The following is an 18,165-nucleotide window of genomic DNA, read 5'->3' as shown; positions in this document are numbered from 1 at the left end:
CGGTGACGTCAGGAGGCCATGGCGGCGGCGGCGGCGGAGGCGCCGGGGCCCTGGCGGGCGGCAGCCCCGCGGAAGAGAAGGCGCTCGGCCGCGCGGCGTCCACGGGGGGGGACAGGCGGCGGCGCTGGGCCGGGAGGCCGAGACCGAGGCGGACCGCGCAGTCGTGCTTCGTCGCCTCCAGGAGGCCGCGTGAGTGCGGGGTGGGCCTGGGACCGAGCCTCAGTCTCGCCGTCTGTAAGGTGGGCTTACGGCAAGCCCTTAGGGTTGCCGCTCGGGTTTAACGGGAGTGCGGAGCTCCTTTCAGGCGGATCGTAGTAAAGGCGGTCGTTCCTCTTCCTGCGCAGCCAGCGGCGTGAGCCCGGGCTCCGCTGGGAACCCCGTGCCTCAGTTTTCTCTTCCGAGATCTGCAAATAGCCCCTATGGAGGCCTGTTTTACGGATTCAGTGCAATAGTAGACGTTACCCACCTCCGAGAGTACACGTGAACCCCGGTGCCTGGCGCGGCGTAAGCGCAGTACCGGCGCTTGGTATTGATCCTGTCCAGTGTTGGTTATCGGTATTGCTGGCGCTAGGGCAGCAACGCCAGCGTGATCGCCAGCCTCGCGATCGTCACCGCCAGCCGCTTGAGGAGCTCCTGTGTGCCCGCCACTGGCCTAAGCATTCTACACGTGCCATCAGTTTGAGTGTCCCAGACACCTGGGAACCTGATAGGGCTCAGGCTTGGGGCCAGATTTCCAGGCCTTGTCCTCGGGCCTTCAAAGCTCTCCGTTGTTGGGGCTTATCCCAGACCCTCACACCTCCATGCTTTGCTCTGCACCCTAGGGCTTAGGGCACTGCCTAGCACAGAGAAATAAATGTCACCGTTTTTGTTACTACTGTTGTCTTGATTCACTTGCAGTTAACAGCTTTTTCTTTTAAAGATTTTATTTACTTGTTCATGAGAGACACAGGCAGAGGGAGAAGTAGGCTCCATGCAGGGAGCCGACGTGGGACTCGATCCGGGTCCCCAGGATCAGGCCCTGGGCGGAAGGCAGGTGATTAACCGCTGAGCCACCCGGGCTGCCCAACATTAACAGCTTTTGTTAGTGGTTCTGATCAACAGCTGAAGGACCATCCCACCTGAGAGAAATCAGGCCAATTTTGTGTGCTCCTCTCCCCTAGACTTAGGGTCAAGAGACATAGATGACTAGGAGGTTACCACCGAATAAAAGAAGTTGGCTGCCTAGCTGACTGGGAGCCTGAGTAACCAGCAGCAGCGACTTTTTGGAGGATCTCAGAAGACACCCATGAGATGAGATGGAACAGGCCCAGGGATTTGGAAACCTCATCAGGCACTTTCCATACACTGCACTGTTATTCCCACTCAACTTCCTCAGGATCTGCTGGACCTCCCTGCTTCTTCCTGCACCACTGTGATCCAGTGCCTGCTGTTCTGTGCAGGCACTCACCAGTTTTCTTTTTTAAGGTTTTTTTTATTTATTTGTTCATGAGACACAGAGAGAGAGAGAAAGAGAGAGAGAGTCAGAGACACAGAGGGAGAAGCAGGCTTCCTGCAGGGAGCCCTGACATGGGACTGGATCCTGGGTCCCCAGGATCAGGCCATGGGCCGAAGGTGGCGCTAAACCGCTGAGCCACCCGGCCTGCCCCACTCACCAGTTTTCAAAGCACTCCTAGTACATCAGAGCGCTCCTTTGTCCTCTGTGAAGCACGTGAGGGCCGCCTCCTGTGCAGATTTTTGAAGTTCTGTGTACTTTCTGAGTACCCTGAACAATAGTGTTGCTTCTCTATTTAAATCCAGTTTTCTTTTATTTTCCAAAAAAATCTTTTTGTTATGGTGGGAACTTTTAAGATGGGAAGTCTCTTAGCAACTTCTAAGTTTGCAGTAGTGTTACTAACTGTAGTCACCGTGCTATAAGTTACATCCCCATGACTTACGTTTGTAAGTTGGTAGCCTTTGGCTGTTGTCACCCCTTTCACACTCATCCCCCCACACTCATCAGCCACCAGTCTGTTCGCTGTATCTGTGAGCTCAGTTTTTCTGGTGTTTTAGACACACCTTTAAGCATCTGCCTTCAGCTCAAGTCATGGTCTCAGAATCCTGGGATTGAGCTCCATGTGGGGCTCCCTGATCTGCAGGGACTCTTTCTCTTTCTCCCTCTGTCCCTCACCACTGCTCTTTCTCTCTCTCTTTTTTTAAAATATTTTATTTATTTATTCATGAAAGACAGAGAGAGAGAGAGAGGCAAAGACACAGGTAGAGGGAGACACAGGCTCCATGCAGGGAGCCCAACGCGGGACTCGATCCCGGGACTCCAGGATCATGCCCTGGGCCGAAGGCAGACGTTCAACTCCTGAGCCACCCAGGGATCCCCCCTCTCTCTCTCTGAAATAATCTTTTACATTTTTTTAAGTGATATCATACCATATTTGTCTTTGACTTATTTCATTTAGCTTCATGCCCTCAGAATCCATCCACATTTTTGCAAATGAAAAGATTTCATTCTTTATTAGGGCTGAATGGTATTTCATTTTATATAGATACACCGCATCTTCTGATTCATCCCTCCATGGACACCTAGGTTGTCTTCATATTTTAGCTATTGTAAATAATGCTGCAGTGGACATGAGGGTTCATATATCTTTTCAAATAGGTGCTTTTGTTTTCTGTGGATGAATAGCCAGAAGAGAAATTGCTGGATTGTATGATAGTTCTATTTTTAACTTTTTGAGGAACCCACAGTATTGCACCTACTTACATTCCCACCAACAGTGCACCAGGGTTCCCTTGTTTCCACATCCTTGCAAATGTTTATTATTTCTCATCTTCTTGATACTAGCCCTTCTAACAAGTGTGAAGTGATATCTCGTTGTTTTGATTGGCATTTCCCTGATGATTAATGATTTTAAGCATCTTTTAATGTTCCTATTGGCTCTCTGTATGTCTTCTCTGGATAAATGCCCATTTGGTTAATCTTTTCACTTTCTAATCACATTGTTTGGGTTTTTTTTTTTTTAAAGATTTTATTTTTATTTATTTATGAGAGTGAGAGAGAAGGAAAGAGAGAGAGGCAGAGACACAGGCAGAGGGAGAAGCAGGTTCCATGCTGAGAGCCTGACGCAGGACTCGATCCCGGGGCTCCAGGATCGGGCCCTGGGCTGAAGGCGGGCGCCAAACCGCTGAGCCACCCAGGGATCCCCGGTTTTTTTTTTTTTTAATTGAGTTGTATGAGTTCTTTATATATATTGGATATTAACCTTTTATCATAGGATTTTTAAATTTTATCTCCCAGGCAGTAGGTTGCCTATTTATTTTCTTGGTGATTTTCTTTGCTGGGCAGAAGCTTTTTAGTTTGATGTAGTTTCACTTATTTATTTTTGCTTTTGTTGCCTTTGCTTTTGGAGTCTGATCCAAAAAAATCACTGGCAGGATCTATGTCAAGCAGCTTTTCCCCTATGTCTTCTGCGGAGAGTTTTATGGTTTCAAGTCTTACATTCAAGTCTTTAATCCATTTTAAGTTAATTTTTGTGTAAGGTATAAGATAGTGGTGCAGTTTCATTCTTTGCATATAACTCTCTGGTTTTCCCAACACCATTTATTAAGGAGACTGTTCCTTCCCCCTTGTATATTCTTGGCTCCTTTGCCATAAGGTACTGGACTGTATATGTGTGGGTTTACTTCTGGGCTGTCTCTTCTGCTATGTTGATCTGTGTGTCTTTTTTTTTTTTTTTTTTTAAGATTTTATTCATGAGAGACACAGATAGAGAAAGAGGCAGAGACACAGGCAGAGGGAGAAGCAGGCTCCATGCAGTGAGCCTGATGTGGGACTCTATCCTGGGTCTCCAGGGTCACACCCTGGGCTGAAGGTGGCGCTAAACCGCTGAGCCACCCAGGCTGCCCTCCATAAGGATTTTCTTAGTATTTTTGTTTATGAATACAGTATGTAGTATATAGCATACAAAATATGTGTTGATCAATTGTTTATGTTATTGATAGGCCTTCCAGTCAACTGTAAGCTATTAATAGTTAAGTTTTGGGGGAGTCAGAAGTTATACTCAGATTTTCAACTGCACAGAGATTTGGCACTCCCTCTCCCTGTGTCATTCAAGGGCCAACTATATGTTGCAAAAAATGACAAGAGTGGGCATCCTTGCCTTGTTCCTCATCTTAGAGGAAAAACTCAGCTTTCATCATTGAATATGACATAGCTTGTTATATATGGCTTTTATTATCTGGAGTTACATTCTGTGTATACCTGCTTTGTTGTGAGCTATTATCAAAATGGGTGTGTTTTTTTTTTTAAGATTTTATTTATTAGAGAAAGAGGACATGAATGTATGAGCACAAGCAGGGGAAGCAGCAGAAAGAGAGGGAGAAGCAGGCTCCCTGCTCAGGAGAGCTCGATCCCAGGACCCTGGGATCATGACCTTAGCTGAAGGCAGATGCTTAACTGACAACCACCCAGGCGCCCCTCAAAATGGGTATTGAATTTTGTCAAATGCTTTTTTGCATCTGTTGAAATGATCATACTATTTTTATCCTTCATTTGCTAAGGTGGTATATTACTTTGGTTGATTTGTGAATGTTGAACCACCCTTATATCCTTGAAATAAACCTTACTTGATCATAGCGTATGATTCTCTTACTGTATTGTTGAATTTGGTTTGCTGACATTTTGTTGAGGATTTTTGTATATGTGTTCATCACAGATATTGGTCTGTAATTTTCTTTTCTTCTGGATCTTGGCTGGCTTTGATAAGGGCAGTGCTGGCCCCATAAAATGAGTTGGGAAGCATTCCTTCCTCCAGTTAGTTAGTTAGTTAGTTATGGGAAATTTTGAGAAGAATCAGTATTCATTATTCTTTGAATATTTGGTAGAATTCACCAGTGAAGCCATCTGGTCCTGGATTCTGCTGGTTGAGAGGTTTTTGATTACTCATTTAATGTCCTTACTGGTAATTAGTCTGTTCAGAATTGGTTTCTTCATGATTCAGTCTTGGAAGGTTGTATGTTTCTGAGAATTTATCCTTCTAGATTGTCCAACTTGTTGGGGTGTAATTGTTCATAGTAGTCTCTTATGATCCTTTGTATGTCTATAATATCAGTGGGAACATCTCTTTCATTTCTGAGTCCTCATTCTTTTTTTTAAACCTTGAGTCTAGCTGAACATTTGTCAGCTTTGTTCTTTTCAAAGAACCAGTTACTACTTTTGTTGATCCTTCTATTGACATTTTAGTCTGTATTTCCTTTATTTCTATTCTGATCTGTTACTTACTTTTTCCTACTAACTTCAGGCTTCATTTGTTCTTTTTCTCTTTCCTTGAGGTGTAAAGTTGGCTTTCTTATTTGAGACTTTTCTTGTTTCTTGAGGTCGGCCTGTGTCACAATAAACTTCCCTCTTAGAACGACTTTTTTTTTTTTTTTTTTAAAGTAAACCCTCTGCCCAGCATGGGGCTCCAGCTCAAAACTATGAGATCAACAAGAGTTGCATGCCCCACCAACTGAGGCAGCCAGGTGCCCCAATTTTAGAACTACTTTTGCTGCATTCCATAAATTTTACTATTACATTTTCATTTGTCTCTAAAGTATTTTTTTGGTTTCTCTCTTGATCTGCTCATTGGCCTACTGGTTGTTCAGTAGCATGTTGTTTAATCTCTATGTGTGTGAATTTCCCATTTTCTTCTAGTAATTGATTTCTAGTTCCATACCACTGTGGTCAGAAAAGTTGCTTGATAGGATTTCAGTCATCATTTTAGAAAATTCTAGTCTTCTTAAATTCAGTTACTTGTCTTGTAGCCTAACATCAGATATCTCCTGGAGAATGTTCCATGTGCACTTGAGAGGAATGTGTTCCGTGTCTCCTTTTGGGTGGAGGGTTCTTTATATATCTGTTAAGTCCATGTGGTCTAACTTGTTTCCTGAAGCTGATGTTTTCTTACTGATCGTCTGTATGAATGGTCTATCCATTGATGTAAGTAAGGTATTAAAATCCCTTACTATTATTGTGTTGCTGCCGATTTTTCCTTTTAGGTATGTTCCTATTTACTGGGCATATTTAGTTGCTCCTATATTGGGTGGGTAAATACTTACAAATATTGATTGTATCCTCTTATTGCATTGATTCCTTTATCATTCTGTGATGCCCTATTTTGGCTTTTGTTAACAGTGTTTGGATTTTTTTTTTTCTCCTCCATTGGGCTGAGAATCAGAAGATTGTTTGTTACCTGTGCAACCTTGAACAAAGCACAACCTTTCTCTAAGTTTGTTTTTTTCTCTATAAAATAGAAACAATAAATTATTCTCCCAGGACCATATTATGACTCAAATAAGAGAGTGTATATAAAAGTGCTTTGTAAACTATGGAATACTGCCCAAATATGAAAAGTTATAATGCTCATGATTATGCAGCAGCCAAATGTTCAGAATTAGATTTTTTTAATTTAGTTATTTTTATTTTATTTTATTTTATTTTTTAGGATTAGATTTTTTTTTTAAGACATAATTATTTATTTTAGAGAGAGCGTGCTCACACACTTGCTAGAGAGGAGAGAGGCAGAGGCAGAGAGAAAGACAGTCCTAGAGCAGACTCCCCACTAAGTGTGGAGCTGGACTCTGGGCTCTATTCCAGGATCTTAAGATCATGACCTGAGCTGAAATCAAGAGTCTGCTGCTTAACTGACTGAGCCAACTAGGCACCCCCAAAATAAGATTTTTTTTAAAAATAGTATTTATTGAGGGCTTACTGTAACAGATACTATTTTAAGTAACCTCCATCTCATTTAATTCTAAAAACTATTTTAAAAATTTTAAAAAGCTATTCTGAGAGTAAATATTCATATTATCCTCAGAGTTGGGGAAGCACAGGCACAAAAGAGGTTAAGTAACTTGTTCAATGTCATAGTAAATGTCAGAACTAGATACAGACTTGAGTGTATGACTCTGAAGTCTGTGTTCTTTCTTTTTTTAAGCTTACCAAATATATATATAGCTCTTAAATTATCATAGATTAAATTACTTTAGCCTTTCGTGAAACACTGAGCATCAGAAGATGCTTTAATTTGGGGCACCCAGCTGGCTTAGTCACTGGACCATGAGACTCTTGATCTTAGGATTGTGAGTTCGAGCCACACTGGGGAGTACAGTTTACTTAATTTTTTTTTAAAAAAAAGATGCCATAATTGGACTTGTTTTCTTTTTCCTTTTGACCCCTTCATCCATTTCTCCCACCTCCAACTCCCTACCTCTGGCAACCACCCATCTGTTCTCTGTATCTATGAGCTCAGTGTTTTGTTTTAAGATTCCACATATAAGTGATTTATAATATTTGTCTTTCTCTTTCTGGCCTACTTAGCATAATGCCTTCAAGGTCCATCCATGTTGCAAATGGAAAGATTTCATTCTTTATTGTGGCTGAGTAGTAATCCATTTTGCGTATATACCACAATTTCTGTATCCATTTATCCACTGATGGGCACTTAGGTTGTTTCTGTATTTTCATTATTGTAAATAATCCTGCAGTGAACATATGGATGCATATACTTTTTTGAGTTAGTGTTTTCATTTTCTTCAGATAAATACTCAGAAGGGGAATTGCTAAATCGTATGGTAGTTCTATTTTTATTTTTTATTTTTTTGAGGAACTTCCATAATGTTTTCCATAGTGTCTCTACCAGTTTACATTCCCACTAACTACACAAGGATTTTCCTTTTCTCTACATCTTCACCAACACTTGTTATTTCTTGTCTTTTTGATAATGGCCATTCTAACAGCGTGAAGTGATGTCTCATTGCGGTTTTTGTTTTTAAATTTTTTTTTATTATTTATTTATTTATGAGAGACACACAGAGAGAGACAGGCAGAGACAGAAGCAGGCTCCCCCACAGGGAGCCCAATGCGGGACTCCATCCCCGGACCCAGGATGACACCCTGAGTCAAAGGCAGACGCCCAACTGTGGAGCCACCCAGGCGTCCCTTTCATTGTGGTTTTGAATTGCATTTCCCTTATGATTAATGATGTTGAGCACCTTTTTCTGTACCTGTTGACCATCTATATGTCTTCTTTAGAAAAATATCTACTCAGAGCTGCCCATTTTTTAATTAGATTGCTCGTGGGGCTATTTTGTTTTGTTTTGTTTTTGCTATTGCTTTTCATGAGTGCTTTATATTTTAGATATTAACCCCTTATCAGATACATAATCTACAAATTTTTCCCCTACAGTAGGTTGCCTTTGTATTTTGTTGATAGTTTCCTTTGCTAGGCAGAAGCTTTTTAGTTTGATGCAGTCCCACACATTTTGCTTTGTTTTTTTTCTTTACTTTTGGTATCAGGTTAAGGAAAAAAATCATTACCATGACCTGTATCAAGTAGCTTTCCCCTATGTTTTCTATTCATGAGAGACACACAGAGAGAGGCGGAGACATAGGCAGAGGGGGAAGCAGGCTCCCTTCAGAGAGCCCAGTGCAGGACTCAATCCCAGGACCCAAGGATCACGACCTGAGCTGAAGACAGATGCTCAACCGCTGAGCCACCCAGGCATCTCACCCTATGTTTCTGTTAGTTTCTGGTCTTACGTTCAAGTCTTTAATCCATTTTGAGTTCATCTTTGTGTACAGTGTAAGATAGTGGTGCACTTTCATCCTTTTGCATGTGACTGTCTGGTTTTCCCAATGCTATTTATTAAAGAGACTGTTCTTCCCACCTTTATTTTTTTTAAGATTTTATTTATTTATTCACGAGAGACCAGGGGCGGGGTGGGGAGGCAGAGGACTAAGCAGGCTCCATGCAGGGAGCCCTATGTGGGACTCAATCCCGAGTCCCTAGAATCACGCCTTGGGCTGAAGGTGGCGCTAAACTGCTGAGCCACCGGGCTGCCCTCTTTCCATCTTTATATTCTTGGCTCCTTTGCCATAAGGTATTGGACCATATATGTGTGGATTTATTTCTGGGCTGTCTCTTCTGCTCTATTGATCTGTGTGTCTGTTTTAATGCCACTACTATATTGTTTTGATTACTATATATAGCTTTGTAATAGATTCTGAAATCAGGCAGTGTGATGCCTTTAGCTTTGTTCTTCTTTCTCAAGATTGCTCTGACTATTCAGTCTTTTGTGGCTGCAGACAATTTTTGGATTCTTTGTTCTATTTCTGTGAAAAATGCAATTAGAATTTTGATGGGAATTGGATTTAATCTGTAGGTGGTTTAGGAAACTATAGACATTTTAACACTTTTAATTCTTCTAATCCATGAATATGGAATGTCTTTCCATTTACTTGTGTTGTCTTCAATTTCTTTCTTTAATGTCTTGTAGTTTTTAGTATATAGGCTTTTACCTCCTTGGTGAAGTTTATTCCTATGTATTTTATTCTTTTTGATGCAATTTCAAATGGGATCATCTTCCTAACTTTTTTTTCCCTGATAGTTCATTATTAGTGTATAGAAACACAAAAAACTTTTGTTTATTGGTGTTGTATCCTTCACCTTTACTGAATTCATTTATTAGTTTGAACAGTTTTTCAGTGGAGTCTTTAAGGTTTTCCTGATGTACTATGTCACCTGCAAATAGTGACAGTTTTACTTCTTTTTTTCTAATTCAGATGCTTTTTATTTATTTTTCTTTCATAATTGCTCTGGCTAGGATTTCCAGTACTATGTTGAATAAAAGTGCCAAGGAAAGATCAGGCAAGTTCCTGGTCTTAGAAGATCTTAAAGGAGATAATAATAGTTGAAACTCTTCACCATTGGATGTGATGTTATCTGTGGGCTTGTCATATGTGGTCTTTATTTTTAATGTGTTGAGGGGTGTTCCTGCTATACCCACTTTGTTGAGAATTTTTATCATAAAGGGATATTAAGTTTTGTCAGATGCTTTCTGCATCTTTTGAGATGATCACTTAAAAAAAAAGATTTTATTTATTTATTTGTGAGAGAGAGGCAGAGACACAAGCAGAGCGAGAAGCAGGCTCCATGCAGGGAGCCGGACGCGGGACTCGATCCCAGGTCTCCAGGATCAGGCCCTGGGCTGAAGGCGGCGCTACACCGCTGGGCCACCTGGGCTGCCCTGATCACATTTTTATTCTTCATTTTGTTAATATGTATCACTTTGATTGATGTGCACATGTGAATTATCCTTACATCCCTGGAATAAATCCCACTTGATCATAGGGTATGATCCTTTCAGCATATCGGTGAATTTGGTTTGCTAGTATTTTGTTGAGCATTTTTGCATCTCTGTTCATTATGGATATTGGCCTATAATTTTCTTTTCTTGGGGTGTCCTTGTTTGGTTTTGGCATCAGGGTAATGCTGGTGTCAGCAAATGAGTTTGGAAGCTTTCTCCTCTGTTTTTTGGAAAAGTTTAAGAAAGATGGTATGAATTCTTCCCTGAATGGTAAAATTCACCATTAAAGCTGTCTGGTCCTGGAACTTGTCTTTTTGGGGGGTTTTAAATTGCTGATATGATGAGCACTGGGTTCTTTATTAAGTGTTGAATCACTAGTTTCCACTCCTGAGGCTAATATTACACTGTGTGTGTGTGTGTGTGTGTGTGTGTGTGTGTGTGTGTTAAGATTTTATTTATTTGAGAGAGAGAGATGGTGACAGAGAGCAGGCGCAGGAGCAGGGGCAGAGGGAGAAGAAGAGTACTCTCCGCTCAGCAGCGAGCCCTAATGCGGGGCTCGATCCCAGGACCCTGGGATCATGACCTGAGCCGAAGGCAGACGCTCAACCACTGAACCACCCAGGTGCCCCTTAATTGTGTATGTTAACTGACTAGAATTTAAATTAAAAACTTGAAACAAAAATTAATAAATTGCTGATTCTTTGAGGCTCTCCAAATTGTTGCTGTGTACTGTTCACAGTAGTCCCTTTGAGCCTTTGTTTTTTGTTTTTTTGTTTTTTTGTGGTGTCGTTGTAATATCCTCTGTTATTTCTGATTTAAGTCCCCTCTTTTTTTTTCTTGGTGTGTGTAGCTAGAGGTTTGTCAATTTTGTTATTCTTTTATTTTAGATTTATTTATTTTATTTGAGAGAGAGTACACACACAGGCAGAGGGGCAGAGGGAGAGAGAATCTCCAGCAGACTCCCTGCTGAGTGCAGAGCCCGATGATGCACAGCTGGATCTCCAGACCCTGAGATCATGCCCCAAGCCAAAATCAAGAGTAGGATGCTTAACGAACTGCGCTACCCAGGCCACCCTGATCTTTTCTCTTTTTTTTAGTCCCTCTTTCATTTATTTCTGTTCTGATCTTTGATATTTCCCTCCTACTACTGACTTTGGGTTTTGTTTGTTCTTTTTCCTAGGTCATAGGTGTAACGTTAGGGTGTGTGTTTGGGATTTCTCTTGCTTCTTGAGGCAGGCCTGCATTGCTGTAAACTTCCCTCTTAGAACCACTTTTGCTGTGTCCCACAGATGTTGGTATGTGTTCCCATTAAATTCTGTTTTGTCTAAGCATAGCTCTCGCAGCTCTCTTTGGCTCCCATTTGTGCAGAACACAAATCCCATCTTTTCTATCCTTCACTTTGGTCTATGCTGTCCTTACTTCAGAAGTGAGACTTTTGTGGGTGGCACATGGATGGGTATTGTATTTTCACCTATTGTATGTCTTTTGATTGGACAATTCACTGAGTTTGTGGTTTTTAGTTTTTTTTGTTGTTGTTTTCTGGGAGTTTGTTTTATTTATTTATTTTTTAATAGTTTTAAAGTTCGACCTTTTTTTTTTTTTTAAGACTTTTATTTATGCATGAGAGACATAGAGAAAGAGAAAGAGAAAGGCAGAGACACAGGCAGAGGGAGAAGCAGGCTCCATGCAGGGAGCCCCACATGGGACTCGATCCTGGGTCTCCAGGATCAGGCCCTGGGCTGAAGGCGGCGCTAAAATGCTGAGCCACCAGGGCTGCCCTGGGAGTTTGTTTTAAACCACTGTTGAGGGATCCCTGGGTGGCGCAGTGGTTTGGCGCCTGCCTTTGGCCCAGGGCGCGATCCTGGAGACCCGGGATCGAATCCCACGTCCGGCTCCCGGTGCATGGAGCCTGCTTCTCCCTCTGCCTGTGTCTCTGCCTCTCTCTCTCTCTCTGTGTGACTATCATAAATAAATTTAAAAAAAAAAAAAATATTCTCTAAAAATAAAAAAAATAAAAAAAATAAACCACTGTTGACTGTGTTCTGCTCTGGGTTTGCATAAGCCAGTTGACTTGAATTAGGAAAGCCCAGACACTGGTGTCCCTATCTCCTTTTACTTGCACCTTGGAATTATTTGTAATAACAAAGACTGCTTATTGAGTACCCGCTCTGTGTGAAGCCCAGTGCTCTGTGTTGACCCATTTGATCCCTTCTGTAACCCTGCATGATAACTATGATTCTTTCCCCATTCTAGAGGTGAGGAAACTAAAGCTCAGAGAGGCTAAATCTGTGCATCTAGCAACTATTTATGGAGATCGGCCTCTGTGCCAGGTCATGGTGTGGACCGGGATACAGAACAGACCCAGAGGTCCCTGGGAATCAGGATGTCCTCCAGCAACCCTCCTCCTGCACTCCAGGGTGGGTGCTGTGTGTGAGGGTGCTCTGTCCCCCTCCTTGCATCCAGCTCATGGTCAGGAGGAAGGTCACTGGGCAGGAGGGCAACCCAGAATAGTTTGGGAAATGACCATGCCTTTTTCTCTTAACAGGGAGGACCTGCTTCTGTCTGATTTCTGGAGTCTGGCACTAGGTGGGTACCAGATGGCCAAGACTGAGGGTGGAGAGTGTGGGAGGAGGGCCTGAATGTGGGCAAAGAAAGGAGTCCAGTCCATATTTGGTGATTCTTTTCTCCACAGAGCTGGGTTCTAATTCTGACTTCCTGGGTTGACTCAGCAGTTGAGTGCCTGCCTTTGGCTCAGTACGTGATTCTGGGGTCCCGGGATCGAGTCCCACTTCGGGCTCCCCACAAGGAGCCTCCTTCTCCCTCTGCCTATTGTCTCTGCTTCTCTCTCTGTGTGTGTCTCTCATGAATAAATGAATAAAATCTTAAAAAAAAAAAATTGACTTCCTGCTCACAACCATGTCTTGCACTTAACTAGCCCTGACCTTTAGTTTCTGTATCTGTGAAAGAGAGGTGACAATGTGCATATTGTGGTATAGTTTTGAAGATTAAATGAGGCTGTTTGGTTAAGTGCTTAGGACAGTGCTTGCCTGGGCACAGGAGGCAGTCTATGTCCATCGCCACCATAGCTGTTGAAATTTATTCTTCATACATTCTTTCCCTCAATATTACTACATAGGCTTGTTTCTCCTCATGCGCTTGTAACCTCTTCCTAAACAGAGTCTATGGCAACAGAAATGTTAATACGGGTAGTGGATGTATAGCAGTTAAAATTTTTATTGAGGGACATTTAGTTTGTTTACTTTGGTTTTTTAGTTCTTACACTTAACTGTTCAATGAGCACCTGTATCTGTAAAGCTTTTACCAAATTTAGGATGATCCTCTCAGGACATATTTCCAGAAATGGAATTATTTAGTGACAGGCAGTAACCAACTTGATATCTGCTGTCAAGTTTTTTCCAAAAAGCTTTCAAGCTAATACTTTCACCAGCAAGGACTGAAAGAGCCAGTTCTTCATCCAGCCTTTCTGAGCTGGGGTCTTATTTAAACATCTTTGCTAGTAAGTTGAAAATCAGTATGTTACTATGGGACCATGGCCTTTTGTTTTCTGTACTGTATACAGATCTGTTCAAATAAATTCAGTGCCAGTGTAATAAAAGGAGAGACAAGAGAACTCACTGCCGTGTGAAAAGATTTAAACAGTATTTTTCATTAGACTCCAAAAGCTGCAGCCTACCTTTGTTTTTCTTTGAACTTGTAACAGTAAATATTCCTATTCCCAGCCTTTTCTAGTGTGATTTTTGAGAACTTCTGTTCTTCCATTCTTTGTTATAATAAAAAAAAAGTAGGTACTTCAGAGCATAGCCCACGTTTACCAGGTACCTCCTACTAAATTAGACAGGGTTCACATTAGAGTTTCACTTGGAAACTGTACACATAAATAAAACCAATTTTTTTGCTGGAACAATCTCTGAGGTTGCAGGCCAGGGTGCGTGGAGGGGACCCGACAGCCAGTGGTGCTGGTCGTGGCCACATGTCCCAGGCATGTTTGGGACTGAGGCCTGCAGCCTTCTCCTGGAAGAGCTGAGTTTTCCTGACTTACTCCTTTTCTCCCTGGGTCTGTGGACATCTGTGGGGGATTTGGTTCATGGGGTCAGAGCACAGCCTCTGATTGTGTTTGGGGGCCTGCTCTTTCAGAAACCATCAACAGCTGTCTTACAAAACATCTGGAACAACTGAAGGCCCCTGATGGGACTCTTTTGGAAGCCCTTGGAAACCTGCATCTTAACCCCTCTCCAGATGAGTCAGCTGTGACCCCTGGTGCCATCCCAGGAGAGACCCTGGTCCCAGGAACCTGCCATTGGAAGTGTGTATGTTATGGCATTGGGAACTTTGCCACCTGTGTCATAGCTAGATACCAGCTAACATTTTTGCTCCTCTTCCTGGAAAAGTGCCAGGTAAATTTTTGGATTCTTTTCAATCACTCCCTCCCTTGGTCTTGCACACGGTATGCACGAGATCTTTGGGTTGATAGAACTCATTCTTCCCTTCTGCAGATTCCCAGAAGGCACTGCTGGGTGTACGACCCTCTGTTCAGCCAACTAGAAGTTGGGGTTCTGAATAGCCTTGGTTTGACAGTTCTCAGTGAGAACGAGGTGAGTGGCTCAGGGAAGGGGAACATGGGGGCAGTGACACTGCTGACCCAGTGGGACCCCAGGCTGTGCCCCATGGATGCACTTACTCTGCAGTCACTGTCGCTCCCTCCCACTGCTCACTTGCCTTCCCTGGCGCCTGTCATATGGGACCCCTCAGTGATACACATCCTCTCCTACATTGTGCCCATCACAAAAAAAGTAAATGGCACAAATGGCATGGACTGAAACCTGTTATATTTGCAAAATCCTAGTGAGAATTCCATGTCCAGGAGCCTCTGGTAATTTCCTAAGTTGCTACTTATGTGGGTGTTAATAAATAAAGGGGTACATAGTCTCGGTGCCTCAAATGAGGGCTTTCTGGTTGGGATTTACCCTGTCCTAGGGGAAGTCCTAGAAGGGACACAACATCTCTCTTTGTGGTGTAGCCCAATCACACCCATAGCCTCTGGCAGTGAGCCATGGGTAGATCCTCCACCCAGAGGTACCATTAGTGAGACCTGGAGGAGGGACATCATCTCACAAGCAGGGTCTGAAGCCAGTGTAGGCACACACCTCTGCAAGCAGCTTTGCATTGCTTGGGGGATTACAGAATAATCACTTGATCCCTCTGTCCAAAACTACCATCTCATTGCTTATTATGAAACCCAGGGGCACCTGGGTGGCTCAGGCAGTTAAGCATCTGCCTTCAGTTCAGGTCATGATCCCAGGATTCTGGGATGGAGCCCCCATGTCAGGCTCCCTGCTCAGCGGGGAGGCTGCTTCCTCCTCTCCCTCAACCTACTACTCCCCCCACTTATGTGCTCACTCTTTCTCTCTGTCAAATAAATAAATAAAATCTTTAAAAAAAAGGCTGAAAATCAGGCCCTGCTGAGAGAAGAGAATCCTTCAGTGTTGGCGGGGCCCTGAAGCCCTGCCACTGTGTTCTCATCATTTTTTCCTGAGTGCCTATTCTGTGCTGGCAGGGACTTTGGGAGAGGCCACGATAGATGCAGTCCCTGTCTCCAGGGAGCCCATGGTCCCATCAAGGCGTATGGCCTGTAAACAAGCCAGTGGTGAGCAGAGCAGAAGGGGAAAGCACCCCATGCCATTTGAGGGGCTGGAGGAAGGTTTCCTGGGTCGGTGCTGGGATTGCAGGTACCCCCAGGAGTTGGCTGGATGGACCCAGGTGGGGTTGCAGGCAAGCCCGTGCAGAGTGGCCGTGGGGGAGCCACTGTCTGTTTGTGATGGACAGAAGGGAGGAGGGTGTGGAGCGGAGAGGCCCAGGGAAGGCAGGACTAGGCAGCCAAGGGAGGGCCTGCTTCCCTGCGACAGGTCTGGCTGTGGAGCCATGGCCCTGAGGAGGGGGAGCACTTGTGTCCCCCAGAAGACATTTGGTCTGGCAGGCGTCTGCAGAAGGGGACACAGGAAGCCTGGAGGCTTGCCAGGCACAGTTCACAAGGGCAGTAATCATTGCCACCTGTCCTGCCCTTGCTGTCATGGACCCAAGAAGCCCCTCTGCTGATCCAGGGCTTTCTGTGTTCATGGGACACACATCTGTTCAGTAAATGCAGGTTCCTTCTGGACCTCGTGATTTACAGATGACGTGGGCCTACAAGCCGGGAAATGTCAGCCATGCCCCATTATGACATGCTGATGTAATGGATGTACAATTTCGTGTACATCTGTGGTGTGTCTGTTGTGACATGTTCACAGTCAGGGTGACCAGCGCCTGCCTCCTCACCTTGGTACGGTGGTGAGAGCACTGGGCTTCTTCAGATCTGCCCTCCCCTCCCACACCTCCTGGGAAGAGCGAAGCGTTTACACCATGTGTGTGGTGCCCACAGGAAGGAAAACGGAGTGTGGACGGCAAACCCACCATCTTCTACATGCCCCACTGCGGGACGGCCCTGTACAACAACCTGCTCTGGAGCAACTGGTCGCTGGATGCCCTTTCTCAGATGCTCCTCATCGGGAACAGCTTCCGAGGACTTCAGGAAAGGTGAGCCTGAGAACGTAGAGGCCCTCAGGCCTGCAGGGGAGCCCTTCCTGACGGACCCCGACACAGGAGATGCTTGTCCTCAGGAAAGTAGACAGGGTTAGACCAGGGACATCGACCCCCAGGTCAGGCTGCAGAGTGAGTTAAGGAGGTCTTTCTGGCCAAGAACTCCTCCCTTCCCTTAAGATGGACAAGTGTTTTTTAGAAGTGGGGGAAAGGGGGATCCCTGGATGGTGCAGCGGTTTAATGCCTGCCTTTGGCCCAGGGCGCGGTCCTGGAGACCCGGAATCGAGTCCCATGTCAGGCTCCCTACGTGGAGCCTGATTCTCCCTCTGCCTGTGTCTCTGCCTCTCTCTCTTTCTATGTCTATCATGAATAAAAAAATTTTTTTTAAATCTTAAAAAAAAAAAAGTGGGGGAAAGCTTTTGCACTTTCTGCTGTGCATGCTTAGGTGTGCCTCCCTTCTCTCTTGGCGAAACAGGTGCTTAGGGGGCATTTATATTTTCTAAGCATTATCGAACCTATTCCACGTTCCCCCTCTTTAAACTGTTTGCTAGCTTTAAACCACTTTGCCTTTCTGTATGTATTGAGTTGGATAAAACCACTCCCATACCTCCTAATCACGCTGGATTTTTAATTTTTTTAATTTCTAGATTGCTGGGAAGGATTTTGCAGAAAAATTATACCTACATCGCAAAGGTATCTGTCTAAATGAAGGGGCTGGGATGGAAAAGTGGGAAAACCAGACCATTTCTGTTAATGTGAAGAATCTGCCTTTACACAGGTGGGAGGAAGCTCACCAGGGGCTTGTTGAGGGCAGAGTGAAGTTATTGTACTCAGAGTTTAGACAGCTCTGTTCCAGAAAGCGACGACCTGTTTTTCATTCTCAGTATCAGTCCCACATACTCACTGCCCTTGGAGCTTCCAGTTCATCACACAGAAGCACTTACATCAAAATATCTGAGTCCTTATGTTTTTGGTTTTTTTTTTTTTTAAAGTACTATGGGGTGACAAACTGCACCCAGAAGTGTGGGGTTTGCTGTGACTGTCAGGGTTATTACATTTGAATTTTTCTGCTCAGATTTTAAAGGGGCTGGAGGAGCTTGAGCTGCCCGAGACTTCCCAGTACACCGACGTATTTAATGATACCTCCATCCACTGGTTCCCTGTACAGAAGCTACAACAACTCCCCACAGACACTTGGGCATTTCAGGAAGAACCAGACTATCAGGACTGTGAGGACCTTGAAATCATCAGGAACAAGACGAGGGATCATTGAGCTACTGACTTGAACCTCCTGTGACGTGTTTGGTGCTGGGCACTTCAGCTCTGCTGAGGCAGAGCTGCTGCCATCAGAAATGACAGGGAAAGTGCCATGAAGGACACGCACAGAGCACAGGAAATACTCAGTTTGGTTCCCTCCTCAGGAGGCTGTGCTGTGAAAGGGCTTAGTATAAAGAC

General features: G+C 44.0%; 1 protein-coding gene across 1 annotated transcript; it reads left to right on the top strand.

The window, feature by feature from the left end:
• The first annotated feature begins 18 nt into the window (after nt 1-18).
• Nucleotides 19-18,093, top strand: SRRD (SRR1 domain containing). Its single transcript, XM_041728840.1, is given in 8 exon segments — nt 19-104; nt 106-189; nt 12,662-12,702; nt 14,272-14,531; nt 14,631-14,729; nt 16,553-16,707; nt 17,358-17,403; nt 17,786-18,093. Coding segments are annotated over 8 exon segments (969 nt in total). The 3' UTR covers nt 17,984-18,093.
• Nucleotides 18,094-18,165: the final 72 nt, after the last annotated feature.

This window comes from Vulpes lagopus, chromosome 14 (genome assembly GCF_018345385.1).
Source record: "Vulpes lagopus strain Blue_001 chromosome 14, ASM1834538v1, whole genome shotgun sequence".
Classification (NCBI taxonomy): domain Eukaryota; kingdom Metazoa; phylum Chordata; class Mammalia; order Carnivora; family Canidae; genus Vulpes; species Vulpes lagopus.
Note: the sequence above shows the minus strand (reverse complement) of the source record. Positions and strands in the feature narration are given on the sequence as shown.